The 18204-nt window shown below is 36.5% G+C and overlaps 1 protein-coding gene across 1 annotated transcript in view; it reads left to right on the top strand.

Annotated features, from left to right (window-relative positions):
* LOC132555562 (uncharacterized) overlaps positions 1 to 16736 on the top strand; it is a 49131-nt gene extending 32395 nt beyond the window's left edge. The window contains exons 33-38 of the mRNA XM_060219911.1: positions 303 to 4473; positions 7125 to 7244; positions 9394 to 9424; positions 10036 to 10123; positions 12000 to 12099; positions 12897 to 16736. Coding sequence (XP_060075894.1) covers positions 303 to 4473; positions 7125 to 7244; positions 9394 to 9424; positions 10036 to 10123; positions 12000 to 12099; positions 12897 to 13249 — 4863 coding nt within the window. The 3' untranslated portion in view covers positions 13250 to 16736. The remainder of the gene's footprint in view (positions 1 to 302; positions 4474 to 7124; positions 7245 to 9393; positions 9425 to 10035; positions 10124 to 11999; positions 12100 to 12896) is intronic.
* Positions 16737 to 18204: the final 1468 nt, after the last annotated feature.

Genomic DNA, 18204 nt, shown 5'->3' with positions numbered 1-18204 from the left:
AAAATTAAGAATTATTTTGTAAAATCCTTCTGTCGAAGAAATAATGAAATTTTGAGTAATTTTGATCTGAAGCTTCTTTAGAAGGAGGGGATCTTGCATGACTAGTTGTTTTGATTGATACAGGCCCTATGGACCACTTGTTAGTATTTGCAATTAGCCATGGAGTCCTAGATCAAGTCTGTGCAATTATGTTGTTTCTGTTTTAGATGACAAATAATTACTCAGTTGCCAGTAACAGAAATCTAGAAATTCCTCCTGTACTTTAGATTTATGTAAAATACCTTTACATTGCTATTTTTCAGGACATTCAGCAGCAGCAGCAAAAACAACATCTGAAATCAGCAGGACGTGTTCCAAGGGAGCAGTTGACAACAAAATCTGCCAGATCTATTTCTTTACCCTCTGAAGAATCTTCTGAAGATGATGACAGTGAGGAGGTCAGTGAGGAGGTCAGTGATGAGGAGGAAGAAAATGAAAAGTCACTAAAATGTAAGACGAAATCTTCTGCCAACGGTCGAAGGGCAAGAGGGGGAAAGGGAGCTCCAAGGAAGCGGTTGGCAACAAAAGCTGCCAGAAAATCTGCACCTGCAGTTGATAGATCTATTTCTTTACCCTCTGAAGAATCTTCTGAAGATGATGACAGTGAGGAGGTCAGTGATGAGGAGGAAGAAAATGAAAAGTCACTAAAATGTAAGACGAAATCTTCTGCCTACGGTCGAAGGGCAACAGGGGGAAAGGGAGCTCCAAGGAAGCGGTTGGCAACAAAAGCTGCCAGAAAATTTGCACCTGCAGTTGATAGATCTATTTCTTTACCCTCTGAAGAATCTTCTGAAGATGATGACAGTGAGGAGGTCAGTGATGAGGAGGAAGAAAATGAAAAGTCACTAAAATGTAAGACGAAATCTTTTGCCAACGGTCGAAGGGCAACAGGGGGAAAGGGAGCTCCAAGGAAGCAGTTGGCAACAAAAGCTGCCAGAAAATTTGCACCTGCAGTTGATAGATCTATTTCTTTACCCTCTGAAGAATCTTCTGAAGATGATGACAGTGAGGAGGTCAGTGATGAGGAGGAAGAAAATGAAAAGTCACTAAAATGTAAGACGAAATCTTCTGCCTACGGTCGAAGGGCAACAGGGGGAAAGGGAGCTCCAAGGAAGCGGTTGGCAACAAAAGCTGCCAGAAAATTTGCACCTGCAGTTGATAGATCTATTTCTTTACCCTCTGAAGAATCTTCTGAAGATGATGACAGTGAGGAGGTCAGTGATGAGGAGGAAGAAAATGAAAAGTCACTAAAATGTAAGACGAAATCTTTTGCCAACGGTCGAAGGGCAACAGGGGGAAAGGGAGCTCCAAGGAAGCAGTTGGCAACAAAAGCTGCCAGAAAATCTGCACCTGCAGTTGATAGATCTATTTCTTTACCCTCTGAAGAATCTTCTGAAGATGATGACAGTGAGGAGGTCAGTGAAGGAAGGAAGGAGTTGCCAACAAAAGCTGCCAGAAAATCTGCACCTGCAGTTGATTATGATAATCATGATAATGAGGTGAACAGTAATATCTTAGATGGAGATAAAGCAAAAGATGATTCAATGGAAAACTTTGCATATATTATGACCGAAACAAAATATGTTCAACATGATAGAGGAAAGATAACACAGCCCCCTTCACCACAACGTTCAGATCAATTTAATGCAAGCTGTGAAGAATTTCAAATTTCAAGATATCTAGATGAAGATATGGAAATTGAGTTAGGTACTGAAGAGCCAGGTTTCCTCGAGTTAGCTTCTGAAATATCTGACATGTTTGCATCATCTCAGGATAATTCACAGGCCATCCCGTCCTATTCACCAGCCACACCAGCCACCCCAGCCTATACACCAACCTCTCCAGCCTATACACCAGCCACACCAGCCACCCCAGCCTATACACCAACCTCTCCAGCCTATTCACCAACAACCCCAGCCTATTCACCAGCCACACCAGCCACTACATCCTATTCACCAACCACCACATCCTATTCACCAACCTCTCCAGCCTATTCACCAGCCTCTGCAGGATTTTCGCCAAAAGCTTCAAATTTTTTCAAACCCGCCTCACAAAGTTCTCAACTAGAAGTGTTGTCTAGTACATCTGCCCCTTTATCTCTGTTCAATAAAGACCTGTCTCAACAAAAACGCCTAATGCAGCCATCATTGAACAATCTACCTGTTTCAACAGAGAAATTGCCACATAACATACCATCACAAGCTTTCAACTTTGGGGCTATGAATCAAATGGCTTCCAACAACATTCAAAGAGAATGGTTTCTCTTTGGAGGTCCTCCGCAAGCAGCTCAAATTCAAGAATCAAGTCAACATTCTGACATTGGGACTGTGAAACAAATGTCTCCAAGCAGCAGTACCAGACAAGGGTTTTCTTTTGGAGCAGCACTGTCAACAGCACAAAGAGATGTACCAAGGCAAGGTTTTGGATTTGGGACTGTGAAACAAGTACCTCAAAGAAGCAGTACTAGTCAAGGTTTTTCTTTTGCAGCCCAAACCCTACCAATGGATAAACAAAATGAACCTGAGGATGATGGTACAACTAGAAGCATCATTGATGGTTTCAAGAGAGATGGAGGTGGTATTGGTGATGGTTTTAGGAGAGGCAGAGGTGGTCAAAGTGATGGTTTTAGGGGAGGCAGATGTGGTCACAATGATGGTTTTAGGGGAGGCAGAGGTGGTCATGGTGATGGTTTTAGGGGAGGCAGAGGTGGTCAAAGTGATGGTTTCAGGGGAGGCAGAAGTGGTCATGGTGATGGTTTTAGGGGAGGCAGAGGTGGTCATGGTGATGGTTTTAGGGGAGGCAGAGGTGGTCAAAGTGATGGTTTTAGGGGAGGCAGAGGTGGTCAAAGTGATGGTTTTAGGGGAGGCAGAGGTGGTCAAAGTGATGGTTTTAGGGGAGGCAGAGGTGGTCATGGTGATGGTTTTAGGGGAGGCAGAGGTGGTCATGGTGATGGTTTCAGGGGAGGCAGAGGTGGTCATGGTGATGGTTTTAAGGATGCAAGAGATAATGTTGGTTTTAGAGATGTCCCTATTGTTAGTGAATTTAAAGTTGATCCTTTTTCAAATAAGTGTCAGACAGCAGCATCTACATACTTGCAAAATATAAACATGGATTATGCAATATATGACCCAAAGACAAATATAAGGACAGAAAGTCACACCAGACCATCAAGTTTAACACAAAAGGCCCTGCCTTTACAGCCACAAAGAAAGTATTCTGAATTAAGCATTATGAATGACAAGGGTCGTGTTGAAAAAAGTGAAGAAATGTTAAGGTCATTGAAGTCTATTGATGGAACGATGCATATAGCCGAAGGTAGTGGTGGTGGTGGCGGTAGAAGTCGAAGCAGAAGTAGAGATAGGCAGAGAAGTTTCATCAGAAGACTAAGTCGAGGCAGGCGGAGAAGTTTCAGCAGAAGTTTGAGTCGAGACCGGCAGAGAAGTTTCATCAGAAGTCTAAGTCGAGGCAGGCGGAGAAGTTTCAGCAGAAGTTTGAGTCGAGGCAGGCGGAGAAGTTTCAGCAGAAGTTTGAGTCGAGGCAGGCGGAGAAGTTTCAGCAGAAGTTTGAGTCGAGACTGGCAGAGAAGTTTCATCAGAAGTCTAAGTCGAGGCAGGCGGAGAAGTTTCAGCAGAAGTTTGAGTCGAGGCAGGCGGAGAAGTTTCAGCAGAAGTTTGAGTCGAGGCAGGCAGAGGAAGTTCAGCAGACGTCTGAGTCGAGGTAGGCGGAGGAGTTTCAGCAGAAGTCTGAGTCGAGGCAGGCGAAGAAGTTTCAGCAGAAGTTTGAGTCGAGACCGGCAGAGAAGTTTCATCAGAAGTCTAAGTCGAGGCAGGCGGAGAAGTTTCAGAAGAAGTTTGAGTCGAGGCAGGCGGAGAAGTTTCAGCAGAAGTTTGAGTCGAGACAGGCAGAGGAAGTTCAGCAGACATCTGAGTCGAGGTAGGCGGAGGAGTTTCAGCAGAAGTCTGAGTCGAGGTAGGCGGAGGAGTTTCAGAAGAAGTCTGAATCGCGGTTATCGTAGGAAGTTCAGCAGAAGTTTGAGTCGAGGTAGGCATAGGAGTTGCAGCAGAAGTTTGAGTCGAGGTAGGCCGAGGAGTTTCAGCAGAAGTCTGAGTCGAGGTTATCGGAGGAAGTTCAGCAGGAGTTTGAGTCGAGGCAGGCAGGGGAGTTTCAGCAGAAGTTTGAGTCCAAGAAATCAGAGAAAAAGAGAACAAAAGGAAGATGGAAACACTGGCGAAGGTTTAAGTGGTTTTGGAAAAGACCATGAAATTAAGTCCAGATATGATGAACACAGCAGAAAAAATTATCATTGCAATCTTTGGAAAAGTAAAAATAAGGCTAGTACAAGAAGGAAAACTGATCAAGGCCTTTCAGACAAAATAAAAAAATGGAGAAAGTATGGTGAAGAAGAGAAGAAAGAGATCAGATCATCAGGAACAGGTAAGAAAATTTAAAACTTCAGATATTTTGTATTCTTCTTGACAGCATAGACTACAAAAGATCTTAATGTAAAAGTGTCTTATTTTCAATTGAATAGTTATTTGAAACTAATGTCTATAAGGATGCATTATGTTAACATTGTACCTATAGTTATGTATCTGTCTATAAGGATGTATTAACATTGTACCTATAGTTATGTATCTGTCTATGAGGATGTATTAACATTGTACCTATAGTTATGTATCTGTCTATGTGGATGTATTAACATTGTACCTATAGTTACCTATCTGTCTATGAGGATGTATTAACATTGTACCTATAGTTATGTATCTGTCTATGAGGATGTTTTAACATTGTACCTATAGTTATGTATCTGTCTATGAGGATGTATTAACATTGTACCAATAGTTATGTATCTGTCTATCAGGATGTATTAACATTGTACCTATAGTTACGTATCTGTCTATAATGATGTATTAACATTGTACCTATAGTTACGTATCTGTCTATAATGATGTATTAACATTGTACCTATAATTATGTATCTGTCTATGAGGATGTTTTAACATTGTACCTATAGTTATGTATCTGTCTATGAGGATGTATTAACATTGTACCTATAGTTATGTATCTGTCTATAAGGATGTATTAACATTGTACCTATAGTTACGTATCTGTCTATAATGATGTATTAACATTGTACCTATAGTTACATATCTGTATATAATAATGTATTAACATTGTACCTATAGTTATGTATCTGTCTATAATGATGTATTAACATTGTACCAATAGTTATGTATCCGTCTGTAAGGATGTAGTAACATTGCACCTATAGTTATGTATCTGTCTGTAAGGATGTATTAACATTGTACCTATAGTTATGTATCTGTCTATGAGGATGTATTAACATTGTACCAATAGTTATGAAATTAGAAATTAATTGAAACAAGAACAAGTGTCATCAGTAAGTGGGTGCTTTACTTAATTGTATGCACACAGAAACCATGGGGCATGAATATAATCTCTTAGATATGCCCAAGACCAAGACCACACTTGCTAAGCACCTTAGACAGGATGCAGGGCAAATCAAGATGCCATGCATCTTATGCAGTAAGAGACTTGCTTACTTAAGTTCATTATGGAGACATGTTAGTAGGATACATAGCATGCACTCTAACACTAGGTTCCAGTGTAAGATTTACAAATGTACCTTCGGAAGGAGAGATTGCTACCATCACCACCTTAAAGAAAAACACCCATTCTATAGTATTGAACCCGCAGTCTTCAAAGATGATGATTGGAATGAAGCAGCTATACCTGATCAATGGGAAAGGCTGTTAGAAATGCTAACCAAACACCAACTGGAAAAGGCTAAGTTCAGGATGGTATCAACCAAGGGGAGGAATCACCCGGGGCCGCACACAAAAGAAGTCAACCCAGAACCCGCTCCAATTGAAGAGAGTTGCCCTTTTGACTTATTGAAAGAAGACCTGTTGTTGAGTGACTCATTTTCAGACCACACATCCATCAGAACCATCAGTAGTACAGAATTAACTGAAGCAGTAGTGGACTATAAGAAGCTGGCCTATGTTTCAGTGTCTGATGTCACTGTATGCCTAAATTAACACCAATAAAGACCAGCATATGATAGACAACAAACTCTTTTTTATTTATGTTGGACTTTAATGATTTGTTTTGAACTGTGTTAACACTATAATCTAGCTAACATAACGTCAACTTTTTGGTATATATGCCCTTGTATTATTGTCCATTTATGTAATACATCACAATTAATTCTGAACCCCGAAAAAACTACTTCAGAGGGCTGAAATGTGTAAAAAATTGTCCTGATGAAGCCTCGACCGGAGGCGAAACTAGTGAAGACAATTAAGTAAAGTATGCACTTACTGGTGATACTTGTTCTTGTGATTAATTTCTAAGGTCTCGTATTTATTATTTCGTTAATCGCCCTGCATACCTTTAGGTATCCAAGCTCAAATGAAGCACCCCACTGAAGAAATCACCTACCTGATACTGACGTTGGCTCTAATTCTTATTTTGTCACCTTTTTGAATTTTGATTCATGAAATTTTTTCAAATTGTTATTGCCCTTTGATTTGGTTTTTTTCTTTTTTTTTTTTTGCAATTTTTTATCTTTTCTGGATATTTCCTTCCCTCAGTTTTTTTTTAAAGATTTCTTTGGTATGGCATGAAATTCTGTTTATTTAAACAACAACTTTATTCTACAATATTCTGCTTTGAGTTAATGCCTTTTGTATTTCTTTTTTATGCATTTTAGTCTTGTTGACATTTTCCTTTTTAGTTTTCATCTGAACTTAGGTATATTTTATCATCAAAACATATTATATTGTTCAACCTGTGACATTTTTACTGTGTGTTTTACATTTTTTATCTGTAGATCCTCTCCCTCAGTTTTTTTTACTGATTTAGTTGATGGTAGACTTGGTTTATATACCGTGTATATCTTTAAGCACCATCAAAAGCTTCCTGTTATTAGCTCACCTGGCTCAAAGGGCCAAGTCAGCTATACTGTGGCATCCATTATTTGTTGGTCCAGCGTCTGTCAACTTTTGTTATGCATTGCTACTAATCGTGAACAACTGAGCAGATTATTTTATCCTCTATAGATTTAATGGAGAGGATTCCATTTCCACCAAAAACATTGATACGTGATGACCATGAGAAGACAGACTTGTCTGTGAATATGACAGCAACTTTAAAAGTTTGGAATGGACCAGCAAATACAGGCAAGCAAGAAATTTTGAAATTCAGAATATTTTTCTTGGTCTTTTTTCTTGACAAGACAAGAAGTAGAATTATTTTATTAGTTTGAATCCTGTAGCCATGGAAACCACTGATAGTAAGTGGTTGTTATGTTAACATACTTACAGTTAATAAAATATTTTTTCGAAAAAAATATTTGTTGCAGGAACCAACTGATTTTCATATTTTAATACTGTTGAATTATTATATAGTGTTATTCATCTTCAAGTGGTAAAATATTTTTTAGATACAGATACAGAATTAGATTGAGTTTGAAATAAACAAAGAAGGCCATGTCATTGCCTGGCTGAGTGGGTCGACTTTAATAAATGATGTTTCAACATTTACGCATGTGGTTATCAGAACAGATTTGAAATCTGAATATTCAGGTAAGAGCACAAAATGTGATGCCTAGCTTAGCTAAAAGTTACTAACAAAATTCAAATATTCATTTCTCACAATCTCTGCTAAAAGTTACTAACAAAATTCAAATATTCATTTCTCACAATTTCTGTTCAAAGTTACTAACAAAATTCAAATATTCATATCTCACAATCTCTGCTCAAAGTTACTAACAAAATTCAAATATTCATATCTCACAATTTCTGCTAAAAGTTACTAACAAAATTCAAATATTCATATCTCACAATTTCTGCTCAAAGTTACTAACAAAATTCAAATATTCATATCTCACAATCTCTGCTCAAAGTTACTAACAAAATTCAAATATTCATATCTCACAATTTCTGCTAAAAGTTACTAACAAAATTCAAATATTCATATCTCACAATTTCTGCTCAAAGTTACTAACAAAATTCAAATATTCATTTCTCACAATCTCTGCTAAAAGTTACTAACAAAATTCAAATATTCATATCTCACAATTTCTGCTCAAAGTTACTAACAAAATTCAAATATTCATATCTCACAATCTCTGCTCAAAGTTACTAACAAAATTCAAATATTCATATCTCACAATTTCTGCTAAAAGTTACTAACAAAATTCAAATATTCATATCTCACAATTTCTGCTCAAAGTTACTAACAAAATTCAAATATTCATATCTCACAATCTCTGCTCAAAGTTAATAGACACTGAAGTCCCTAGAATTAGTAGCTTGTTGATGAAGGTTCAATTCTGACTACTCTGAAGATTGGCTTGGTTCCTTGTTCAGTATTCTTGAGTGTATTCTCGGTGAGATTTTTAGCATTCGATATGTTTACCTTCAACTTACGCTTGACACAGTTGGAACTCAACTCCTATGTGAACCTAATAGTATGATGGTAATGGTTTAGAATCCATGAAGGATATCTGATCCTCTCATTAGAATGTTCGTATCATAAACACATTGTCAAATGTCTCTACCAAACAAGAGACACTGAGTTCCAAGACAGTTCCGATAGTTTTGCAGGCTTGTATCTATCATTCTACATGATTTTTAGTGTTGTGTTGAATACTCGCTCTAAATTGAAGTTTTCACGTCAGCAAGATATTCATTAATTTGATGGTTGTCACTTGCAGAGGTAGTATGTTGAGAGGTGATGTTTATCTGGGTCCTCCCAGTACTCTCTTAGTAGTTTGACTAGCAATTGGCTTAGATTCAGATGAGCCTCTTCATATTAGAATGAAAATGTGGTGTTCATGTTCTGGATCTGTGGGTGAATCTGCATCCTCAGTGTTTTTGGAGCCTGGTCCATCCTGACACAATGATGAAGATGATCCCTGTGATGTTTAGTTCTACATGTTTTACAAGTTTCCTCATTGTACAGAATAGAATGGCTTTCCCTGTAGACACTCCCACTGATTAAAGTTGATCAACCCAGCCAGACATTGTCATGGTCATGTTTACCTATTGATGACTCTATTTTACGTTCCCTGTGGAATCTGTCAGCTTCATAAATTACTGCACACCTAACATAGATGTAGGATCTCCCATTCCTCATATATTGAGTTACGTTCTTGATATGATTGAAATCCAATTTGAAATAGATACAGCCATGTTATTATTATTATTACAATCTTAACAGCCCGTCAACACATAAAAGGTCATTAGGACCATCAACCAGTAAGATACAACCATGTACCTGTATATAATCTGTACTTGGATTAAGAATGATCTGATTTTTTTTCAGGAGAAACAGTGTCTTCGCCAGTTTCTGAGATGTAAGTATGAGATTAAGGACCTCCCTAGGTATGGTATGTATGGAATATTAGTTATTTTCAAGGATTTTATCAATATTTCGTAGGACTGTCAACCCTAAAATTATGAGTATTTATTTAAAATCTGGAGGACAGAATGCTAACAGTAACAAGAAAGAGGCACAAAATAACTTTCTAGAAAAAGACAACCATTTCTGGTCAGCGTACAAAAGCATGAATGTGTGGTTCTCAATGTAAAGATGGAATGTTTCTATCTCTGTGAACTCTAATCAATATGTTTCCCAAGATCACTTCAGTTTCCTCCAGACACATCATTCTATTGCTTTTCAAAATCCCCAAGGCATCTAAATATTTTGGTGATAAACCAGGTTGATGACCCGCTCACATAGAGAACTGTAGTATAATGTGAGGTGTTTAATTTTGTACCTGGTGACGTCATACATATGTAATTATCTAGTAACTTAGATAACAGTCTCTGTGTTTGTAGCATTCAAGTAGTGATATGTATACTTATATATATATGTCATCTAGTTACTGGAAAAATAACCAAATTGCACTAATACTGAAATATTGAAATTGGTCTTTTGACTCGGATGAATTTCATTGTTTTTTAGTTTTGAGGATGCTGGAATTTGGAAAGGCATTGTACGCAAGATTTCCAAAGCCCCTGACACTAAGGATCTCCTTCAACACATCCATCAGGTACTGAAATGGTTTATCTTATTGATATCTTATAAATGTTTTGTACAGTTCTCAGTGAGGTTTGTTAAAAAATAACTTGAGCATCTATACTTCTCAATAAAAACAACACTTTTCAGGTCCATGTGCACTTCTCTCCATGACAGTAAACACTGTAGGTAGTAGGTTTTATGACAGTAAACACTGTAGGTAGTAGGTTTTATGACAGTAAACACTGTAGGTAGTAGGTTTTATGACAGTAAACACTAAACACTGTAGGTAGTAGGTAGTAGGTTTTATGACAGTAAACACTGTAGGTAGTAGGTTTTATGACAGTAAACACTGTAGGTAGTAGGTTTTATGACAGTAAACACACTGTAGGTAGTAGGTTTTATGACAGTAAACACTGTAGGTAGTAGGTTTTATGACAGTAAACACTGTAGGTAGTAGGTTTTATGACAGTAAACACTGTAGGTAGTAGGTTTTATGACAGTAAACACTGTAGGTAGTAGGTTTTATGACAGTAAACACTGTAGGTAGTAGGTTTTATGACAGTAAACACTGTAGGTAGTAGGTTTTATGACAGTAAACACTGTAGGTAGTAGGTTTTATGACAGTAAACACTGTAGGTAGTAGGTTTTATGACAGTAAACACTGTAGGTAGTAGAATTTATGACAGTAAACACTGTAGGTAGTAGGTTTTATGACAGTAAACACTGTAGGTAGTAGGTTTAAAATGACCATTGTAAGCAGTTGTTACCACTAATTAGACATGAACATATATCTCTTACATTGTACATTGATTCAGTTTGGATTCTTTTATCTCATTTGCTGTCACATCGTGCATACAGACCTAGAGCTCTCTAAAAGCCCCAGTGTTTCATACTACATTGTGATAATATAACTATATCAAGGATATCTGTATAAATTTGCACAAAGATAAATAATTCTAAGACATATAGATATGTTTCTAAACACCAATGATACAGTTTAAGTAAAACACTTATCTATAGCCAATCCATGCCAATGATACAGTTTAAGTAAAACACTTATCTATAGCCAATCCATGCCAATGATACAGTTTAAGTAAAACACTTATCTATAGCCAATCCATGCCAATGATACAGTTTAAGTAAAACACTTATCTATAGCCAATCCATGCCAATGATACAGTTTAAGTAAAACACTTATCTATAGCCAATCCATGCCAATGATACAGTTTAAGTAAAACACTTATCTATAGCCAATCCATGCCAATGATACAGTTTAAGTAAAACACTTATCTATAGCCAATCCATGCCAATGATACAGTTTAAGTAAAACACTTATCTATAGCCAATCCATGCCAATGATACAGTTTAAGTAAAACACTTATCTATAGCCAATCCATACTCGACATACTGATATGCCAATACTTTTGCTAACACCCAAGCGGACATATGTTCTTTGAGGCTTGCATGGCTTTTTCATCACAATTTCCAGACTATTGAAGAATACAAGTCTAGAAGATTGACTTGTAAATCGTTCAAACAATAATCATATTACATATTGACATACTTGACAATATTTTGGATAGCAGTGTTTCCATTGGTTCCAATATTTTGCTAAGTATGTCTTAAAAACACTTCATGAGAATTTTGGTCGACACCATAATTTTGCTGTCAACACTGATAGTTGCAACTCAAGTTTGTATTTTTACATGCTTAATTTCCTACAAATCATAGAGGTTCATCAGTAGTCGTTTAATTTTGTAAGGAGTTTTCAGTAACCTACTTTCAGTTGTAGAAAGTTGTAGCTCAATTTTACCCAATTTTAGTATTTTGAAGACTTCTCTACCATGTCTGCAAAAGTCTTTACTTTTGTCAATTTTTGTATAATTGTGTATATCTTTGTTCATTAGGGACATTACTGGGAACTGACCCCAGAGCTGTGTCAAACCCTCGGTGTTTCCTACATCAAAATCACCAACCTACTAAAGCTACAAGGTCTTTACTCCTTAGGTAAGCATACAAACCTTAATCACATCATAATTAAGAATTAAAAAGCTACTCCTTCTGTACTAGTTATTGGGATTTAGACCAGATCAAGGATCCAAAGATCACCATTCCTTCAAGTTGTATACTGTAAAGGCTATTCAAAGGGTTGTTTTCATTTTTTTATCTTTTGTTATTTGTTATCAGGTATGGAATGAAACTGCAGATTGATGCCACGAACATAAAAGTTCTTAAATGAAAGCAATAGTCAGCTTCTTGGCTTCAGCAATAGTTACCTCCCTTTCATATCTAGCTTTTGGTAAAACCTTGAGAATTTGAACCATTGAGATAAAAAAACACCAGACAGTGTACAGAAGAAAGTGCCCCGTAAATAGAATGGGACCTAATAGGTCAAATTAAGGCTAAAGGGACAATTTAGTCAAAGCTTGTATTTGAAATTGACCAGCATCTGTAACTATATTGATTCTGATAAATAGGTTGTGTAATGTAGTGGACACTGCACTCCCTTTTACCTACATCACTAGGGTCAATAAAGTTTTTACCAGATTTCTCCTGGGTGAGTCAGTAGCATGCTGCTAGTGTTTACTACAGTTCTTCCAGACATAATGATTAGGTAGCAGCTAGTATTTATTGACAGAGCTCACCCTGTCTGAGTGTTAAGGAAGCAGCTAGTATTTATTGACAGAGTTCACCCTGCCTGAGTGTTAAGGAAGCTGCTAGTATTTATTAATAGAGTTCACAGGGTTTCAATTGTACTGACTACAAAGGCAACGTGTCATTGTACAATTTTTGTTTTTCTGTAGGAAGCCAAGCTTCGATATCTGGTGAGAACATGATAGCAACCTATCTTGTGTTTCTGAAGATAATCCAGATCATCTACATGAAGCGAAAGGGAAAATCCTTGAAGTTGGACAAAGCAGGATTTACAACTATTGAATTCAAGATAAATTGTAACAATGTCTTGACTGTCAAGTTATACTCTACACAAGGACACACAGAGACATTGCATCTTTCTGAGGAACTGTCAGATGTTCACAAGTGGCAACTTCAAAACCACAGTGAACATGAGCGGCTCTGCCGAGAATTAGAACTGGGACATACTTTACACACAGCCACTTGGAACCTTTTCTGTGCTCTAAATGAAAAGTCATTCTGACTTGTTAATTAAAAAGGCCGGAAGACGATAAAAGATATTTGTTAATCAGTAATACCTGGAAGTTTTAATTTTGTATTGAAAAATGTCACAAAGTCAGTCAGAAAGGTCAGTTTTTACCCTTGAAATGTTTTTTTATGTTTAATTCACAAGAGAAAGTTACAACGAACATTTCATGTTATTCGATGTTCTCGGCTCTCGTCTATGTGGCCCAATAACAATGATAGATACAGAACTTGTTCCAATACAAGATAAAGTGTGTGTATATAATTTATTTAACCACAATTGCAAACAAGCTATAAGCTTATAATAATCACTCTTTCCTGGATAGAAGTGTATAAGGGATCTTGATTTAGAAAGAAATCCGACTACCTGGGAAAGCCCACTTGGTCAGGCAGATGACCCCAATATTGTAACCTTTTCAGGTCAGCTCAAATGGAACCTCAAACCATGATAAACAGCATCAGCAATTGAAAGAGTATGTTGGTGTTCAGATAATGATGGTAACACAATGTATTTCAACTGCAGCAGATTAATGTCATGTTGAGTGAAACTATGCAAGTCATTACTAAGCATTGTGTTATCAATGTTGTTAAAAATTCTTTTGGCAGGAGTTCATGGATCTGTTGGTCAAGTTGGTGAATTAAAACAAGACTTCCCAACAATTTTATCATGATGTCACAGAATACTGCTGGGGATGGATTGTACTTTTGTAGAACAAAATCCTGGTGATCAAAGACTCGAAAGTGAACCTGTGATATTTTTATGTCATCTGACCCAAGTGGTCAGGATGATCTTTAAACATCATGTTTCGTCCATCGTCATGCATAAACTTTTCTTCTCAAGTTCATCATGTTGGATTCAGCTGAAACTTTCTTTAAATGATCCCGAGAAGGTTCTGACCCAATTTTGTTATTTTCCGGGTATATTCATAGTCCAGTATGGCTGCCATCTTGGAAGCGATGCTGCCAAAGTGTGGTTATTTTTTTACCTTTTCAAAAGTTCAGTATGACAGTCATGTCATCCATTTTATCACATGATTGCACAAGCATGGTTTCACTGAACAATACCTATTTTAAACTTGTTCAGGTCATTCCTAAATCAAGTATGCACGCCTTCTTGAAAAGTATATTCTAATGTTCTTTTCATGTGCCTTGGAGCTGAAGATTGGTTTGGATGTTTAGAAAAAGACGACTAAGAGTTGGGTTTATTCAGACTCGTCAAAAGTTCAATATGGCTGCCATGGCGGACATATTGTAACATGATTGTGGAATTCTTGATTCTCTTCACAATACCATTATTATACTTCTTGCTAAGTTCTACCAATGGTATCCAACTGAATCCTGCTTGAAATGATTCCGAGATGTCTCTGACCAAGCTTTGTTATTTTTCAGATCAGCCCAAAATCCAATATGGCCACCATCTTGATAAACACATTTTAAACTTCTTAAAAAGTTCCACAAGAGGGATTTAGCTGAAACTTACTTGAAATTAACTGTTTTAGTCTGTTAACAATTGCTCACTACTAATACGGCTGTTACCAGTGCTTACCAGTGTTTAGAGCTTTACAGTCAGATGACTGATAAGACCCATAGACCTCTTGTTGTTATTTCTTTGTCAGTATGATTTGTATTATAATATATACCTAATTATGTGTTAACAGCTGAGTAGATGAATCACTACATTCTTTACCATTTAATTTGTAAATATGATATTTGTGTGGTACCATGAAAACCTCTGTAATTTGATGTAATCCTGCCTAACCAGAGTATCAATTACTGGTGTAAGATGGGGTGTGAGTTATATGCTGGTTTGCATGAAGCTTTCTGTGGTATTAATATTTAGACAATTTATGACAACTTTATTTCTGGTTTGTGGATATTTTCTCAACTAGAAAAAAAGTTTACTGCAGACATAGAAACCAAATGCTCTACTCGTTGTACATGTATTTGAATACTACCTGTTGACTGCAATCATGAACTATTAGGTCACCTGATCATTAGACAAAGTCTCATGGTGACCTATTGCAATCACCTTTGTCTAGCGTCGCACATCTGTAAACAATTTTATAATTAACATTTTTGACTTCTTCTCAAAAACATATTTCAATGAAATTTTGCAGAAACCACCTCTGGCCTAAGATGAACCAAAATAGTGAATTGCACAGTCCCCTACCCACAGGGACCTGAAGGGTAGGGCCAAAAGGGGTAAAATTAACTTCAGTTTCAAAAATCTTCTTCTCAACACTCAGATATGGTAGAATCAAGTACTCTTCATGGATGGAAGCATCCTAAAGTGCTTTGACAAAATTGTGGATTTAATGATCCATAGGTCTCACGTTTCCCCCTTGGGAGGGGGTAAAGTTTACTGTAGTTAATAAATAGCAAAAAATAGATTTTTGAGCATAATTTGTTTTATTTCTATTGGAAATATTTCAATCTTGGTTAGAATTATGAGCGAGGACTGACAGTTTGATGTATGCCCATATTCAAACTGAATAACCCTCGGGCTGGGGCTGATGGGCAGGGCCAAAAGAGGTAAAATTGACTTAAATTTCAAGCATCTTCTCCACACCCATATATTGTAGAATCAAATGCTCTGTATGAAGGGAAGCATCTTAAGGTGTTTTTATTACCAAGTGGATCTCATTTCTTCCTTGGGAGGAAGTTAACTTTACTGTTATTTTCATAGAAAAATTGCATTTTTGAGTATGACATTGTTTATTTCCCACTGGAAAGAACTTTGTGTGAATGATTAGTATAGGATGACAGTTTTGATGGTATGCAGGTATTGACACTGGTTGATTATATTCATTGTCACAATTTCTTTTTCATGACATTTGAAAGCAACTTCTCTTTTAACCTTTATATTAAATATCATTATCTCAGGTGACTGTCAAGGCTGCTAGGCCTCTTGTTATATCCCTTGGCATGAAATGGATTTTGGTAATAGTGTTCCTAATTTGGTTTCAGCCTATACATCTTTGACTAAAGCAAAAAAATTAAACTGGAATTTGGTTTGTAGATCAGCATCCTCTAAACACCTCGTTAAGTTATTAGGATATACCAGCTATCATTTTAATTCCTCTAGGAAATAGAATATATCATTTTAAGCAGGTAGCACTGGGGAAACATGAAGATGCAGGTCAAGATTTTATATGGATCCAGTCAACAAGTTCTTTCCCGAGCCCTTGAACTTAGCAAATTTAAAGATCTTGTGTCAGTTTCACTAATTATGCTATATTTTGAGAAAAGAGATTGATGCATAATGTTGTGAAAGGATTTGTTGCTGGAGAGAGCTGTACATTCCTAGTTATATTGTATATGTGTGTGTGTAACCCTGGTTATTGTTAATGCTCATCGATATGTAGGTTCTATCAGTAGCATGAGAGATCTAAGTAAGGCAGCGATCTTAAAACTTACAGATGTCAGTGAGTAGTCCAAACGTTGTTTTGGAAATACATAACTAATCCAATTGTGTCATGGTGTAAAACAGCATTTATTTAATAAAATGTGATTATTTCATAACTTTTTACTTATAAATAAGAGGTCTGTCATTTATTCTCTGATGTTATTGTACACATTTAGTGTAAGAACAAGATGTCACTTGCGAGACTTTTATCTAAGCTCTGAGGATAAATTGGTTTGTTATCCCAAGGTTTTGTATATTCCACTTTATTTTGATATAGAGGGCAGGTCTGTTAGGAGGGATCATTTAATTCACAAACTAAGATCAGTCACAGTTATGACAGATTAAGACCAAATTTTTTCTCAGAGTTATGACAGATTATGACTGAATTCGACTCCAAGTTATGACAGATTTAGTCGGAATTTGACTTCGAGTTATGAAAGATTTAGACTGAATTTGAATTGGAATTATGACAGATTTAGACTGAATTTGACTCAGAGTTATGACAGATTTAGTCGGAATTTGACTCAGAGTTATGACAGATTATGACTGAATTCGACTCCGAGTTATGACAGATTTAGTCGGAATTTGACTTAAGAGTAATGACAGATTTAGACTGAATTTGACTTCGAGTTATGAAAGATTTAGACTGAATTTGACTCAGAGTTATGAAAGATTTAGACTGAATTTGAATTGGAATTATGACAGATTTAGACTGAATTTGACTCAGAGTTATGACAGATTTAGACTGAATTTGACTCAGAGTTATGACAGATTTAGTCGGAATTTGACTCAGAGTTATGACAGATTATGACTGAATTCGACTCCGAGTTATGACAGATTTAGTCGGAATTTGACTTCGAGTTATGAAAGATTTAGACTGAATTTGACTCAGAGTTATGAAAGATTTAGACTGAATTTGAATTGGAATTATGACAGATTTAGACTGAATTTGACTCTGAATTATGACAGATTTAGACTAAATTTGACTCTTAGTAATGACAGATTTAGACTGAATTTGACTCAGAGTTATGACAGATTTAGACTGAATATGAATTGGAATTATGACAGATTTAGACTGAATTTGACTCTGAATTATGACAGATTTAGACTGAATTCGACTCCCGAGTTATGACAGATTTAGTCGGAATTTGACTTAAGAGTAATGACAGATTTAGACTGAATTTGACTTCGAGTTATGAAAGATTTAGACTGAATTTGACTCAGAGTTATGAAAGATTTAGACTGAATATGAATTGGAATTATGACAGATTTAGACTGAATGACAGATTTAGAATTTGACTTCTTATGAAAGATTTAGACTGAATTTGACTCAGAGTTATGAGATTTAGACTGAATTTGACTCTGAATTATGACAGATTTAGACTAAATTTGACTCTTAGTTATGACAGATTTAGACTGAATTTGAATCAGAGTTATGACAGATTTAGTCGGAATTTGACTCAGAAGTTATGACAGATTTAGTCGGAATTTGACTCAGAAGTTATGACAGATTTAGTCGGAATTTGACTCAGAAGTTATGACAGATT

Source organism: Ylistrum balloti, unplaced genomic scaffold (genome assembly GCF_031769215.1).
Source record: "Ylistrum balloti isolate Yb309-2 unplaced genomic scaffold, AGI_CSIRO_Ybal_v1 Utg370504, whole genome shotgun sequence".
NCBI classification, from domain to species: domain Eukaryota; kingdom Metazoa; phylum Mollusca; class Bivalvia; order Pectinida; family Pectinidae; genus Ylistrum; species Ylistrum balloti.
Note: the sequence above shows the minus strand (reverse complement) of the source record. Positions and strands in the feature narration are given on the sequence as shown.